At 44.4% G+C, this 17,500-nt stretch overlaps 1 protein-coding gene across 1 annotated transcript in view; it reads left to right on the top strand.

Moving 5' to 3' along the window:
• The window catches only part of LOC311309183 (ryanodine receptor 3), a gene marked incomplete at both ends in the record, with an annotated part of 138,859 nt that extends 127,034 nt beyond the window's left edge, over nt 1–11,825 (top strand). Inside the window, 6 exons of the mRNA XM_084438362.1 lie at nt 1–131; nt 472–628; nt 8,115–8,179; nt 8,526–8,626; nt 10,224–10,275; nt 11,730–11,825. The exon at nt 1–131 is cut by the window's left edge and continues 4 nt beyond it. Of these exons, the coding sequence (XP_084294488.1) occupies nt 1–131; nt 472–628; nt 8,115–8,179; nt 8,526–8,626; nt 10,224–10,275; nt 11,730–11,825 (602 nt within the window). The remainder of the gene's footprint in view (nt 132–471; nt 629–8,114; nt 8,180–8,525; nt 8,627–10,223; nt 10,276–11,729) is intronic.
• Between the last annotated feature and the right edge of the window lie 5,675 nt (nt 11,826–17,500).

The raw sequence follows: 17,500 nt of genomic DNA, 5'->3' as shown, positions 1-17,500 counted from the left end.
TGTTGACGGTGGGCCTGCTGGCTGTGGTGGTCTATCTCTACACGGTGGTCGCCTTCAACTTCTTCCGCAAGTTCTACAACAAGAGCGAGGACGAGGACGAGCCGGACATGAAGTGTGACGACATGATGACCGTGAGTACTGGACCGCGCCCGACGCGCCGGCAGGGTGTCCCTGAGGCCGGGAGATAACGCCAGTCCAGTGAGGCGGTAAAAAAAGTGGAGAGAAAAAAAGAGAATGTTTTTATCGCTCTGATGCTGTTGAGGATATTGCAGCGACAAACTATAGTTTGAGCAACAGTCATACTTTTGTTTGGACCTAACCCATCTCCCTGTGGTGTAGTTGATGGCATAGTTTCTCTCTCTCTCTCTCTCTCTCTCTCTTTCTCTCTCTCTCTCTCTCTCTCTCTCTCAATCTCTCTCTCTCTCTCTCTCTCTCTCTCACTCTCTCTCTCTCTCTCTCTCTCTCTCTCAGTGCTACCTGTTCCACATGTACGTGGGCGTGAGGGCGGGGGGCGGCATCGGGGACGAGATCGAGGACCCCGCGGGAGACCCCTACGAGCTCTACCGCATCCTCTTCGACATCACCTTCTTCTTCTTCGTCATTGTCATCTTACTGGCCATCATCCAGGGTAGGTCTGGTGCGCGCGTGTGTGTGTGTGTGTGTGTGTGTGTGCGTGCGTGCGTGCGTGCGTGCGTGCGTGCGTGTGTGTGTGTGCGCGCGCGTGTGTGTGGGTTGTGATAGTTATTTTAGACTTGTCTTGTCCAAAGATTTACCAAGATACGTTCAAAAGGTTGAGTCTGGTTTATTGAATGAAATCAAATACTTGCACAAGGACTTCCTGAACAACGCAAACAAAGGTGGTTTGTCAGAGAAGTGAAGTCAGTCACTTCTGGCCTGGCTTATATTCAGTCAGAACACAGGTAAGTCTTTCTAGGATTTCATTGGCTGAGTTGTCTATGCGTCATCGTGAGGGGACGGATATCACACAGTGAAAGGAAGGAATGTGGGATGAAACTCACTTTGAATATGGCTTTGAATAGAGACAAAGGTCTGAGTCAGGGCAGGAAGGACAAGGTGTGGCCTTTCTGACTTGGACAAAAGAGCGAGGCAGAGCTATGCAGAGTGTGTTTACAATTACAAAAGGGGGGGAGAGTTGGTGTTTTACATTAGACTGAAACTGGGGTTTGCGGGGGACTTGGGGGGAGGTGATAATTACAAAGACAAAGGCTTAAGGTGTTTGGATGTAAATTCCTGGACAATCCCTCATTTGTGCCTGAACAGGCACACAAAAATAAAATATAAAATCCAAACACAGTGTAAACAGTCAGCTATGCTATACATGTGGAAAGGAAATAATCTCTCCACTAGGTGGAAACTTTAATTATTTCCTCTCAACGTGCAAAATCACACACCAAAACCCCTTGCTTCAGAAATTTGACAGGAAACAAGATTTAAAAAAATGACATGATTATATACTATTTATAGTCTAAGAGTGGACAACCATTCACCAAAAAACAAACTTGATTTAACAAGGCAAAAAAAAGATAAAATGGTTACCAGTGTAAGAGGGGCAAAAAACCTCTTGGTCAATTTAGAGGAAAAACCCAAACTTATTTATCAACTCATGTTTCAAACATTGCAACTCTTGTAAACAAATATGATATTTTCCAGATTATTTCAAAGTTCATTCACGCATGTGATGTCCTATGGAACATAGATTCCATGTGTGCGTCTCTGAATGTTTAATGTAGGTTCCAGTGTGTGCGATCAGAGGTGCAGTCCGATTGCTCATCAGAGGAGAATGTCATCTGGGGAATGCAAGGCGTCTTCTCTTCTAGATCGCAACTTCGATGTCGCGTTGCTTGAAATCAGTTATGTTCAATGTTAGTGTGTGCAGGTGTGTGTGCGTGTGTGGTGCATCTTGTGAGGTCATGGCTGTGGAGTTTCTCCATGTTGCCATCATAACGATCATGAGAAGGAGGTGACCAGCAAGGTCATTTTTCCTCCGATTCCTCGTCAGAGGAGAGGACAGTTGTGGCAGCTCATAGCTTTGGCCTCTGAGCCCTCTGGTTCAGCTGCATATTGATCTCCTGGTGTTGGCGATCCCCTGGTGGACCGTCCTCTGCTGCTTGGACCCGTCGGCAATGGCTTGCATGGATCCACTGCGTGGTGAGTAGAACCTGGTACGGCCCCAGCCACCTCGGCGAGTTCCAGCTCCTTCGTCTGTGGTCGCGGACCAGGACCCAATCCCCAGGAGAGATGTGATGCAGGAACCCCTCCTTAGCCTCAGGAAGGCGGTCCTCACTCTGTTGAAGACATCCCTGGCATGGAGAGAGTTCAATAAAATCCATTATTACATGTTCCCATGGCCCACTTGGCCGAGGATGTGCTGACAGTTCCATTTTTTTTTTCGGGTAGGTTCCTCCCGCAACATCTACTTCTCTTCCATGTTCATCTGGCCTGTTCTCAGGCTGCTTATCTGCTCCTGGTAGTCTCTTCTCTCCCCACTGGGCAGGTCCACATAGAGCGGTCAGCCAGCGAGCTCTCGGAAGGTGAGGAGGGAGTCCCTGTCCTGGTTCAGCAGAGTGAAGGTGCGATGGGACACGGTGTCCGTGTGGACGCCACACAGCCAGGGCGCCAGCAGCACGTACAGGCTCTTGAACTGAACCCGGTCCATCCCTGTACTGCTCCACGTAGGGTCGGCCCGGGTCGTGCTGCTGGAGGGCTCACCTCGGCGCTCCCGCTCCCCCACTACAGGCTGATGCTGTGCTCCGTCTGTGGATCCACAGATGAGAGAGACAAACAGAGACAAAACAGAAGAGCAAAAAGAGAGTCCTCTGGTCTGGTCTCCCTGTTCCCTTCTTTGGTCAGGAACGGTTATTCAACAGTCTGTAGGAGATACTCAGAAACATGGTTAAGCGCAAGCTCCTGCTTTGGGGAAAAAATGTTGTTATTCTGTCAGGAAAACTTAAACAGGGTGACTGTTCAAGTGTCATTTAGAGCCAGTCTGCAGTAGCCTACAGTGACATCAGGGGCAGTGTTAGAATGACTTCAACACGCCCAGTCCCCAGTCATGATCAAGGCAATTGGATTTGGCTCTAGCAGTTCTCTTGCGATTTTATGAAAAGAAAATAACCTATATTCTCGTCTCAACAAAACAACACCCTCTAGGGTGAAAGCAAAAATTTCCTGAAGTCAGGATAAAAATAGGAAAATAACCTATATTCTCGTCTCAACAAAACAACACCCTCTAGGGTGAAAGCAAAAATTTCCTGAAGTCAGGATAAAAATAGAGATGAGGCAAAGAAAAAATGACACTAAAATGTATTGGCTTCATTTACAATTAACTAATCAAAAAACTCCATCAAAGCTTCATTTGTATAGCTAAAATTTGTATATCTAACCTCTCCCTCTTCTGCATTTGAGGACAGAGTATTTGGGCACTGCTCCTGTTTCATACTTATCTGTCGCTCACAGTGAGTTGGTGACATGGCGTTGGTCTGCATCTCACGAACCCCAGATCGCCCATCTGTAGGGAAACAGGCCAGTAACCTCCGGTGTACGTGCCCGTCTCCTGGTTCGGCATTCACCCATCACTCCCGGAACGACAGTTGTCTGTAAAAAACCACTCAGAAAAAACACTCAGGCCCGATGAATGTGCCTCAAAACTATAAACATGAGATATTTAACATAACCATTTAAAAAATATAATTGGGTTATGAGATGCTGCATTCAGATTAAGACACTAGCAACCCTTATCTATTCCCCCCACTATTATGCACAACCCATATTCTTAAGCTACATATCAGAAAGAGAGACAAAACAAACAACATTTAAACAGACCAACAGCAGGTTCCAATGTCCCCAGGAAGGCATGATCCAGGCTCCTCAAAGACCTGCCGCCCAGGGTCCATAGCACCTGAAAATTAAGACTCAAAACACAGACTGGGTTCAATAGCAGAGGAGAAGGCCTAGAGCCAACTCCTCAAAACACATTATCATTATATGAATGAAAAATTCATACAGTAGAATGCATAACACGAACAGCTTATGGCCATTCATTGACTATTGAAACAACTCCTGAATCAAACACCTATTCAACCCTGTCAGACTTTTGAGTTCGCTCTACATCTATTTTATCCTGTTTATTTACCTTAAAAAAATTAAAACTCTCTATCTTGGCTAGTTTAAAATCTCCCTTATGGGTTGTTCAAGGGAAATCCAGCAGGTGGCGCTCGACTTCAAAATCGGAGGCTCTTCCTTCCGGACCTGTTCGGACAAATACCTCGTAGAAAGAAGGGGCGTGGCTAATGGCGCAACAAGTCGAGGGGGGAATCTAATTTTAAATCAGAGTTATTCTGCTGGGGAAATGGTGGAGAGACTGTTTGCTGAATCTCCTTATCTTTCCTTCCTGACCTAAAAAAAAACTCTCTCGTGCTACTCTCCCAAATCTTAAAAACAGACCAGTCTAGAGAATTAACAGGCTTTTCCCTTAACCCTCTAGCTGAGCCCGAATCTTAGAATTTAACACTAAAATGTCAGATGTGGATGTAAGAAATCGAAAATACTTTAGCACATAACGAAATCTGCCACAAACGCTCGCAGAAATATGCTTCAGTGCAACAATCACATCAGGCTAGACGTTTGCAGTAGAATTCTTTACATCCTCTAGCATATCTTAATAACTAGTGTTACAGGGACACCTAGTGGTGATCCCAAAATGTTGCATGTATGACCCGGATGTGGTCTTTGGTTGTGCGCGGGGAAATTTAAAGAAACAAATCCCAAATAATCACGACGCAGCCTAAAAACCCCAAAACAGCAACGAAAGGAAACCTTATAGTTAACTCACGGCGGTAAAGCACACATTAAGACACATTAAATTCGCTTAGTACTCACCCAGTCAGCGAAGTGCTTTGTTCTCTTCTGGCTCAATGGCGGAACACCGCGATAGCGGAGTTTTCCTTATCTCCTAGGCAACCAGCTAGCTAGCCTACTGGGAATCTAGCAGAATTTTAACAGTCTAAAAAGGGTACAAAACAATACTTTACCTGGATCCATGGCGCGCATAACAAACAATAATCAAGAGCCGAGGCTCAAACAGTGAACACATAAGACGACCAACCCCCCGTGCACATGCAAGAGAGAAACGTAGCAGACACACGGGAACGCAAACAAAGGACGACCAAACGACGACCAATATACGACTTAACACACAAACATGAAACAAAGGCCCACGTTTACAACAAATCATTCTCGGCTGCACTAGCAATTTGGTCCAGGCTAAACCTTCCGTTTAGATCCTACCAAAATATGTACAGCCCCTCTGGTCAAAATCTCTACCAGAAACGCGGATTGCAAAACTCTCAATTCCGCCCTGTAGCTACATCTCCATTGAGCAAAACTCTCTCAACGTGCTCTCGGTTAAAACTCTCCCGCGACCGGCCAAAAGGAAACCTGTTCTGTGCCAAACTCTCACTTGAACAGCTGTTAAACTCTCCCGCGACCGGCCAAAAGGAAACCTGTTCTGTGCCAAACTCTCACTTGAACAGCTGTTAAACTCTCCCGCGACCGGCCAAAAGGAAACCTGTTCTGTGCCAAACTCTCACTTGAACAGCTGATACCCTCGTAACGAAACAAGGACGAAGTCAAAAGACAATACGATATAAAATCTATTGCTGTTCACATCTCCTTAGATAGTTACTTACTAAATACCCACGCTGGGGTTTCCTGTTTTCAACCAATCCAGACCAACACAACTGAACCAAATCAAGGCAAATACAACTCAGAACCACAAGAGGGTTCGTTTAAACGTACCTGTGCGCTTCAAGAATCCAGTGGAAGAACTGAGGAAATAATCTCGGCTGGCGCTCTAGCGCAAGAGAGAAAATTGATTTTCCAACGCCCACTATGGACCGACACGTCTGCCGATCAGTCCTCTATCCACTGGAATCCCGAAGCAAACGCAGGCAGTGATCCCATCCCCGTCGCCAAACTGTGATAGTTATTTTAGACTTGTCTTGTCCAAAGATTTACCAAGATACGTTCAAAAGGTTGAGTCTGGTTTATTGAATGAAATCAAATACTTGCACAAGGACTTCCTGAACAACGCAAACAAAGGTGGTTTGTCAGAGAAGTGAAGTCAGTCACTTCTGGCCTGGCTTATATTCAGTCAGAACACAGGTAAGTCTTTCTAGGATTTCATTGGCTGAGTTGTCTATGCGTCATCGTGAGGGGACGGATATCACACAGTGAAAGGAAGGAATGTGGGATGAAACTCACTTTGAATATGGCTTTGAATAGAGACAAAGGTCTGAGTCAGGGCAGGAAGGACAAGGTGTGGCCTTTCTGACTTGGACAAAAGAGCGAGGCAGAGCTATGCAGAGTGTGTTTACAATTACAAAAGGGGGGGAGAGTTGGTGTTTTACATTAGACTGAAACTGGGGTTTGCGGGGGACTTGGGGGGAGGTGATAATTACAAAGACAAAGGCTTAAGGTGTTTGGATGTAAATTCCTGGACAGGGTCACATTGACACCCGGCAGTCAGTCGCTCTAGCTCCTCTGGTCTCAAAGTCACCTGTCTCTTTGTTGGCTGGAAGAAGCATGTGGAGATAAAGTGTTAGTTTTCATTTCATTTCATTTCAAACCTTTATTTCAACTCGTTAGACACTGAGGTTTCCCTCATTTGCGGTGTCGACGAGCTAACACAATCATACACAATCATAAACAAACAATAATAAAGAACAACAGATCAATGTGTTACAGATAGAATCATTAAAAACAACTGCAGGATGAAGTGCAAAGGCTAAGGGCCATAGATTTAAAGTCTGTCATAGTAGGAAGCACCTCAAGCTTTAAAGTCTGTTGGAGGGCGTTCCACGTCCAGGGAGCGTCGTGAGCAAAGGCAGTCCCACCAAGTCCAATGTTCACATGAGGAACCTTAAAAACAAGTCGATTATTCGATTATTCGAAATAAGCAGATGCCAGTGATAGTTTCGTCTTGATGTGAGAGATGACCAGCCCACCATATCATACAGAATACAGTGGTGGGTGTCATATCTATCACCTGTAATAAATCTTAGCGCTGAATGGTAAACAGAGTCTAGTGGTTTCAAGGTTGACACTGGGGCATGTCTATAAATTGTGATTGTGTTGTAGTAGCACGCGGGGTGAAGAACCTCTGTTTCAGCCGGGTCCTGAGAGGAAGACAAGGAAGGACTTCAAACTGCCTGAACTAATCTCACGATGCCTTTAAAGAAATCCTAAAGGATTTGGAGCTTGAAAGTAGTGGGAAATGTCTTTGTCCCTAAACTCCTACACTGCCTATGCACTCCTGAAACGTTCTATCAATGTTTTATTGTTGTTCTGTATGTACTATATGAAACCTGGATGGTTATGTGTTTTTATTGTGTGCTGCCCTCTTGGCCAGGTCATTCTTGAAAAAGAGATTTCCTTTAATCTCAACAAGTTTTATCTGGTTAAATAAAGGTTCAAATAAAATAAAATAAAAAATACTACTAATAATAAAAAGACACCTGTAGCGGACTCTCTTCAAACACACTGATGTCTCTCTCTCTCTCTCTCTCTGTATCTTTACCTGTCAGATAGTCTGACTCAATGGATGCAGGTTTTGGGGATAAGCCACGTCATTCATTTATCACTGCCCAATCAGTGGCAGCGGATCCGAGTCCCGGCCCAATCAGAATCAATCCAGACCACGAGCAACAACAACAACCCGGCAACCGTTCCGCCCCAGACGATTGTGATTGGTTTAAAGAAATAGTGTTTTTTCCCCCCGGACGGTAATGAGTCCAGCCAGACCTTTCTCCAGCACTGGCACAGCGCAAACGAAGTGTGAAGATTGGGTCTGGCTATGCTAGAGACTACCTGTTAGATAACCTCAGAGCCTCTGGCTCTTTCTCTCCCCGGCAGATAAACCGCCGGCCAATCTGTCTCACGTAGCTCCCAAACATCACACACAGACCTCTATCCCATACTCTCAGGGGAGGAAATGTACACCATAGCAGAACATGGAAAAAGAAACAACATGAGGACGTGAGATTGCATTGGATCGCGCTGTGTGAACTGATGAGCACTTTGCTGTGTGTCTCCAGGTCTGATCATTGATGCCTTCGGGGAGTTGAGGGATCAGCAGGAGCAGGTGAAAGAGGATATGGAGGTGAGGGGAACATCTGAATGCAACGCTGTTCCACAGCTACGCTCTCTGTGTGACTGCTAGCCAAGGTTTTGTTTTTTTCATTAGTTTTTATTTTTATATCGTTTTAACTTTTTGTTTTCAATTTCAGTTTAGTTTTGATTAGTTTTAAAGCAGATTTGCTAGTTTAGTTTATTTTTTTTATTTTTTTTAAATGCTTAGTTTCAGTATTAGTTTTAGTTTTTTTTTCTTTTGCGCTAGCCTTGTGAGACCATCCTGATCTTGTGAGCTCACATTATTTCACTCCGTGTGAAACAACCCATCTAGTGCAGAGGATCGTGTTTTAACGCGTCACCTTTTCCTCCCCTAGACTAAATGTTTCATCTGCGGCATCGGCAACGACTACTTTGACACGACGCCGCACGGCTTCGAGACCCACACCTTACAAGAGCACAACTTGGCCAACTACCTGTGAGTGTCAACCTGGTGCCCTAAAATTAGACGTTGTACTTTCACACTCCTATCACATTTTACCATTAATCTTCCCACCGTGTTGTTCTTTCTCAGTCGCCGTTAAGTTACAGTACCTGATTGATGGCTTGGGCACTGGCAACAGTATCTGTGCCAAAGTTACTCACTCAACCAGTGACCCATATCCCCACATATCCTCCCCCATGTGTGTGTGTGTGTGTGTGTGTGAGCGTGTGTGAGCGTGTGTGTGTGTGTGTGAGCGTGTGTGAGTGTGTGTGAGCGTGTGTGAGCATGTCTGTGTGTGTGTGTGTGAGAGAGAGAGCAGCATTATGTACCTACATTAGTTGGACAATAGACATCAAAGTTGTGTCCAAGTCCATTGACATCCTCAGTCAGGCCACGGAGGATGCGTTAATGAGCCCATTATCTCACTCCACGACTAATTAACTTTATTGGAACATGTGTGCGCATGTGATGGCCGACATGAAATATTGGTTGTGATCCTGTGTGCTGCAATGCCCTTGTCATCTGGACACAGTCCTAGATTAAGGGAAGGCTGTAGGGGGGGGATTAAGAAGTTAATTCCTCTACTCTGCTAAACCATTCAGGCTTGTAATAGCCTTCCTTACGACTCAGTAGTGACGTTTGACAGTAACTACTTAGTTCGTAGTTGTACAAATCTGAACTAGACCTCCGCCCCTGAATGCATTTCGAGGATCAGTGCACGACAAAATTGAATGGGTTCTAAATTGGCCCATGCTACACCCCTCCACTGAGTTGGAGGTGAATGGCCGTCCAGGCCGTGTTCGGGGGCTTGTGATTCGCTGGGGTGGAGGTAGAAATGACTGGAGGTGAATGGGTGGCTGTATGTGGACGGCTCTGTGGCGCCCCCCTCAGGTCACAGCCAGCGGGGCTCCCCCCCGCACACCCCAGTCCAAACCCCGTGTCTCTAGCACCCCGCTTCGTTCTAAGTTTTGTTTTCATTTCGTATAATCCTAGTCCAAAAAAATGACTAGGTGAATGGGTAGCTTTAGCACCGACACACACAGGGAGCTTCGTTCTAAGTTTAGTTTTCATCCTTGATTCATACCTGCTCCAAAATGTTATGGGGTCTAAGGTGGCCCATGATACATCCCTTAACTAAATTTCAGAAAAATCAGTTTGGCAAAAAATGAATGGAAAAAATTAATGAAGTGCAAAAAATGAATGGAAGTGAATGGGCAGTCCGGCTGTGTTTGTGCGGCCCTTGGACCCGACCCGTGATTCGGATCCACTCCAAAATGTAAACTTGTAAGTTGGCCCATGCTACATCCCTTCACCATAGTTTCATTAAAATCGGTCCAGTAGTTTTTGCGTAGTCCTGCCAACAAACGCACGCACACACACACACACACACACACACACACACACACACACACGCCACTGAAAACCCCTGCCCTGTCACAGGGGCGGAGGTAATGAGGTTTTTAATTTCTCACCCTAATTTACATTTAAAGATCAGCTGCCTTTAAAGTTTTAAAAAGAGTCAATCACAGAATTCTTATGGTATATTGCAGTGGTCTGTCTCCTTTCTCATCTATCTATCTGTCATCGGCAGGTTTTTCCTGATGTACCTAATCAACAAAGACGAAACAGAACACACCGGTCAGGTAACCACCAGTTTTATCTCATGATGCATTGGGCAAAGCAAAAGGCTGTGCTTCGGGGTACCTTGCCATGGACATATCTTTGACACAGGGTTCGAAATTAACACCCACCAAGCGCCAAATGCGGATATATTTCTCATCTGGTGTGTACGTTTTGGAAGCCACCTGACACTTTGGCGAGTGACGTTTTTTGCAACAAAATATCAACCTTAGTGGCTCATAGCACGGACAACTTTTTAGCAATAAAATATTTGACTCAGTGTGAATAAGACTGTGGCTCATAGAGCACACAAGTCAGAGAACGGTGTTTGAACAGCATGTGTGAACGAGCAAAGTCTCTCAGTGCGTCTGCTTGCTGCTGCGCATGAAACCAGCTGTAAAATGATTCCCATCTCTAGCCTGCTAGGTACAGTTACTAGGATACTAATTAGCTAATGTTTCTGTGGTGTTGACAGGGGCTGGTGATCCAATGTAGGCTATCCACAGCAAGCAAACCTGTTGTCAAGCTATGCTAAACTATACTGTATGGACAAAATAATTGGGACACCTTCACATTACAGCTACAGGAGTTTTTATCATCCCATTCTATCAGGACAGTAGAGTGACTGTCACTGCAAGGAGGGCGGTCTCTGTTGAGTGGTCAGCCTTGAGCCTGGACTGGTGGGGGTCCAGGGGGTTGTTCTGGTGGAGATACAAAGACAGTTGGTTAAAGATGGCCTGTAAACGGTCTGTAGTTTTTGACGTCAGAGAGATCAAGAGATGGTTTCTTCAGGAGGGGGGTGACTCTGGCAGTCTTGAAAGCGGAGGGAAAGCATCCTGATACAAGAGATGCGTTGATGAGGTGGGTTAGGATGAGAAGGAGTTCGGGCACAACAGACTGAAGGAGAGAGGAGACAGTATTGTGCCAGACAGCCAAACAAGCGTCACATTTATTTGAGATTGTTGGCTAGAATAACCAGTTTTCCGAAATACATTTTGACAACTGGTCAGTTGATATGTTGCACAGCAAACGAGCAGTACGATATCATTAGGGCTAGGTTAGGTACTTAGCTAGCGAAGTCGACTTGCTCAGCTGCTATGGTTATAGGGCACGTTCCTATGGAATAGCTTAGTAGTTTGTTTTTTAGCGATGGGTTGGCCACTCACTGTAGGGTAGATTGACATTTTCAGTGGGGGACAGAGCCCCACCTGCACTGTGGATCTGTTCTGCTCTGACTACTGTTTACACCCACCACCATAGCATGTAATAATACAGATTAAACGTACTGTATGTGTATGCGACACAAAAAGGTGTTATATCAATTGTATTTTTTGGCTGGTTAAAAAAAGGTTTGGCAAGTAGAATTTTTCATCTATGTGGTTGATGAGCTAAAAATTTAATTTCGACCGCTTTGACACCAGCAGTAAAACTGAACTAAACGGATCTAAAACATGTCTGTCTGCTACTGTACCTCCAGGAGTCGTACGTGTGGAAGATGTACCAGGAGAGGTGCTGGGACTTCTTCCCAGCTGGAGACTGTTTCCGGAAGCAGTACGAGGACCAGCTGGGCTAGAGCCTACGGTGCTTCCAAAGCTGCTGTCATCTCTCTGAGCCGGGCTACCGCCCCCCACGGAGCTACTGGACCTCTTCATACAACCAGCTGACGACTGTCCCCTCTCACCTCCTGCACCTCCTCTAGATGTCCAAGACTGACTAAAGGAGAGGGGAAGAGCTGTCTTTTCTATGAAGGAGAGAACCATTTTACATCCAAGTCGTACCCGTCGTAACCCTTCGGTACAGTGCCAACCAACAAGGAAGTGAGGATTTCAGCTTGCCCTGACATTAGTGTTTCAGTTTTGGAGTTGGAACGACTTTGTTTGTTTGTTGTTCTTTGACAACGTGTTGCCTTTTTCTCCACATAACCCCAAACCATTGCACAAATTTTTGTCTTTTTGAAAACACTGGGTTGTGTGGGGTTATGGGACAGTTTGAGAGTCGTAATATGCACAAGAATACTACTTCAATATTTCAAGAATGTTGGAAACGAGACTTATGCCAAAAGATAGGGTGAATACATTTTTACAGGGAGCTACATGTGATTTTTGAGTTTTCAAAATGTTAACGCGCTAGCAGAGATGAAGTGTTAGATTAAACGACTAGAGCAGATGAAAGAGGTTTATTATATGATGAAATGCCTAAATCAAGTTCTGACTAAGTGCCTTATCTACATTAAAGACAAAGCTATGCAAAAACATTTTATTTTTTATTTACGGTATGAAAGTGCAGTCGTTTTCCTGGACCAGCAATAAACAGCTGTCCAGAGGTAGTTTGTGGCTTCTGTTTATATTTGAAAAAGTGATGAAAAGTGTTGATTTTCTTTATTTTTTTGCCAAATGCAGCATCCTAACTGCAAATGTTCATGGTACAAGTTCTAGATGACACACACGTCAAAATATATCACATGTCCGAATTTATTTAACACCTTGAAACAAAAACAAATAATAATTGCTATTGTATGGCCATTTGTATGTAGTAGCTTTGCTGAACCGTGCATTTCTTTTGAAAGAAAAATAAAAGATATCAGTGCAATAAATGACACCTCAGGTGGGGGTTTTCTTTCAGATTCCACTGTCCCATGTTATATTGGTGATGTAGTTAAAAATCTTATATCTGAGATTAGTTTTACCACAAAACACACAGTCTAACCCTACAACTATAGCATTAACAACAGGGAGCTACAGACTGTAGCTCAATATTCATTGAGGATTCATTGAGGAAAGACTGTAGACTCAATATTCATTGAAGATTCATTGATGAGAGACTCTAGACTCAATATTCATTGAGGGTGTGAACACCGTGTCAAGCTGTTCAGTCCAGTCAGTCAACCTTCATTTTATCTTGGCATCATGCCTTGACTCTGGGTTACTTTCAGAGCAAAAGGCTTAAGTGTCGTCCCTCACCTGGCTGGAGGGACAGGACATCAGCAGGACAGCCTGAAGGGAGTTTGAGCCGTATTACCCACGGTGCACCTGTCAGATCACATCATGTCAGTCCATCCTCTGCTACCATGCTGGGCTGGCTGGCTGGAGGCTACTGCTGTGAACCGTTCCTCCACCGATCACAGCCCCATCCTTCTACCCACCTCTGACACGCTGATATCAGCGTCATACCTGAACCGTTCCTCCACCTATCACAGCCCCATCCTTCTACCCACCTCTGACACGCTGATATCAAGGTCATACCTGAACCGTTCCTCCACCTATCACAGCCCCATCCTTCTACCCACCTCTGACACGCTGATATCAAGGTCATACCTGAACCGTCCCTCCACCTATCACAGCCCCATCCTTCTACCCACCTCTGACACGCTGATATCAAGGTCATACCTGAACCGTTCCTCCACCTATCACAGCCCCATCCTTCTACCCACCTCTGACACGCTGATATCAAGGTCATATCTGAACCGTTCCTCCACCTATCACAGCCCCACCCTTCTACCCACCTCTGACACGCTGATATCAAGGTCATATCTGAACCGTTCCTCAGCCTATCACAGCCCCATCCTTCTACCCACCTCTGACACGCTGATATCAAGGTCATATCTGAACCGTTCCTCCACCTATCACAGCCCCATCCTTCTACCCACCTCTGACACGCTGATATCAAGGTCATACCTGAACCATTTCTCCACCTATCACAGCCCCATCCATCTACCCACCTCTGACACGCTGATATCAGGTCTAACCTGAACCGTTCCTCCACCTATCACAGCCCCATCCTTCTACCCACCTCTGACACGCTGATATCAAGGTCATACCTGAACCGTTCCTCCACCTATCACAGCCCCATCCTTCTACCCACCTCTGACACGCTGATATCAAGGTCATACCTGAACCGTTCCTCCACCTATCACAGCCCCATCCTTCTACCCACCTCTGACACGCTGATATCAAGGTCATACCTGAACCGTTCCTCCACCTATCACAGCCCCATCCTTCTACCCACCTCTGACACGCTGATATCAAGGTCATACCTGAACCGTTCCTCCACCTATCAAAGCCCCATCCTTCTACCCACCTCTGACCTATCAGGTCTGACCTGAAATCCTTTTAGCAGAGTTTAACCTTTAGTGCAGGAATGGAGAGTGAATTATCTCACCATTCATAGAAATCCTTGTTGAATGTAAGACCGTCGTTCTCATTAATATATACACACTAAACATCAACCTCGGGAAACATACAAGCATCCTCAAGAGACAATACACGAAATCACTAGCAGTCCTTATACTATAAACTGAACTATAAACTCATTTCCATGAATTTGACATAATGAGAATCCTTCTCACTTTGGTATAATAGGAAGGTAGCAATTACACTCCTGGAGACTAATTATACTGCTATATTTATATGATATTGGGGATCAGGAAACTCCCGGTGAGTATGAAGAATCAGACATGCTGGAATGAGGACTGGTATGCTCTGTCCAAGTCAAGCACCAACTCACAGAGCTCCGAGAGGCTGGGAACCTGCCACAACCCACGACAACAGCTTATGCCAAGTCTCCAGATTATATTTTTGGGTTGAGTGAAACCTTGAGTTATTGTTTCTACTCTATTTGTTATTATCATGGATGACTGATGCATGACTTATGTTATTATCACATGTTGACAACAGTACAACACTGCATAGTGGAAATATTGATGAGTGATTACAATAAATGCTTTACAGCATCAGCAAAATGTTTCATCTGAATTCATGTTTTAATATGCACAGTATCTTCTGGTGAAAAACATGGCTGTATACTCAAAGAAACATTCTGAATTTGAGGAATTGTTCAACGACATTTCAGGTTGTGTTAGAGTATGCCGGTTGTGACATGTCATTGTAATGTTAAGTAAAGCACGATTGCATAAAGTCTTTTGGATAAACAGCATAATCATACAGATTGCAATTACGATAATTAAAAGAAACACTTACTTGTCCATTCTGCTTAGCCGTACAGGCCCATGGGGAGCTGTGTGTGGGTGAATGTGTTCTTTAGGGAGTACACATTGAGACATACGCGTCCAATCCAGGATGGTTTAGGCTACCATACATGGTAAAGTGCCTTCAATCTGCTGCATCTGTCTTCTAACCTAGTGTGAATTATATTATATTATAAGTGTCATGATACAGTATATGACCCCAGCAAACACAGAACGTTTCTATAACGTTAGTTCAAGGTTCTATTTTGGTTTATTTTTTGGGAACACAGAACGTTCAGGGAACTAAAATATTGTTTGTAATTAATCACAACCATAACAGAACATTCAAATAACCACTTAAAAAAATTATATGTTATATTAAAGTAATTTTGAAACTCAAAATGAACGTTCTCCTAAGGTTCTCTTTAGGTTTTCTATATATATATTTTTTTATCGGTCTAAAACTAGTTATTTGATTAATCAGAGAATTGAATGAAATAGCTTTATTAGTCTACTTGTAGGGTTCTGTTTTACGCCTGTTTGATGGGTCCTCATGTGCAGCTCTGGGCAGCTGAGCCACTCACAAAAATCAAAAGGATAAGGCACACCTGTGTGGAGAGGTGCTGACCCGGGAGAGATAGCTTAAATAAAAAGTAGGGATGGGTCTCACACTCTGATACTCCAAAAATATAAATGTTTATTAAGCCAAGGTTTCGGACAAACCTTCTTCAAGGCTTTGCAAATTCATCTGTTTCAACAGCTTAAAAACAAACAGGGGATGAGCTACACCTGTCGTAATCATCAGTACAACCAGCTGATCACTATTAACCATAACCATTTCAATCAGTAGGCTATTTACAATAATCAAGTCAACATGCATCAGGGCAAATCATCTAAAGATCACTCACCCATATCTGATCACGGTAACATCCGCTCCAGCAGAGGAGGCGCGCCTTCGTCGGAATATCTTCCATCCACAAGATTGGTCCGATTACCAGCCTCCCGTTGTGTTAATTAGAGCCTCCCGTGGTGTTAATCAGAGCAATCTCAGAGCAATCATGCCCACAATGGACAAGCTTTCTCTGATTAGCACTGCACCCAGCATGGATGATGCCAGTCTTATCCACAACGGACGAGATTGTGCTGACTGTCTAGTATGAAGGGGAGTAAAGGTCAGAAGGAAAGTGACAGACAGGATCATCACCAGACCGGTGTTGCAATGTAGAACTTAGAATAGTTATGAAATGACCAGCAATAATATGATGGGTGGGTATTCACCTGACCTTTGCAAATCAGCGATGGGAGGTGAATACTTTTTATAGACTGTGTTGGAATGCTCTAGGCTACTGTAATATTGAGAAGCAGTCCTCTGTATTCAGACTTGTATTTTATTTATTTTATTTGTTTATTTAGGCGGGACAATGCATGATTAATGAACACAGTGATCATCTGTAAATTAACAAAGTGTAAAAAATGCTGGATTTAGCCCGGAGGCTATTTATCATCCGTAGTCCCCAACTGTTTAGTGTTTCACCGTGTAGTGTGTCATTTGTAATTAAATTGATAATTACATGTAGGCACCTTTTTTTTTTGTAGCTACTGCATATCTAAATACTGGGCCTAATAAATATTCTAATTAAAAAATAGGCCTACAAATGAAGCATGGTGTAATTCTGCAACCTAAAGCATGTGAGGAAAATATTAAGGTAAAACAAAAAATGCAATTTGACTTAGAATTTTTCAATCAATGTTGAGGAGACAAAACTCAATTATTTTAAAGAGATTGCTCATGTGTGGCATGATGGCATAGCTGTCACAGCAAGAAGGTCTCCAGCACACACACACGGACGGACGGGTGGATGGACACACATCAAGTCGAGTCAAATCAAACTTTATTTATTCCGTCTGCTGGAGACCATGCTGGTGGGCTTCCTGGTGGACCTGGACAGCAGGGTGGGTCGGGTCGGGACCGCCAGACCCAGAACATGGCCACCGTCCTGGAGGAAAACCAGGAGGGGGCTGGCGGCCAGAGAGGTGATGTGGTCACTGTGGGGAAACCGCCCTTATGGACATCTGTGTCCATCTGTGTCTGTGTCCAATGTGTGTCAGTAATTCATGGTGTGAATATCAGTTAAAACCGCCGGTCACTGGTTCAAATCTCCAAGCCGAGTAGATGAAAAATCTCTCGATGTGCCCTTGAGCAAGGCACTTTCAGTAACCCTAATTGCTCCTGTAAGTCACTCTGAATAAATGATTAACATGTAAATGTAAATCTAGACTTAATG

The sequence above is a fragment of the Borostomias antarcticus genome, assembly GCF_949987555.1.
Source record: "Borostomias antarcticus genome assembly, chromosome: 5".
Taxonomy (NCBI): Eukaryota; Metazoa; Chordata; class Actinopteri; order Stomiiformes; family Stomiidae; genus Borostomias; species Borostomias antarcticus.
The sequence above is the reverse complement of the archived record's forward strand: the minus strand, read 5'-3'. Positions and strand labels throughout refer to the sequence as shown.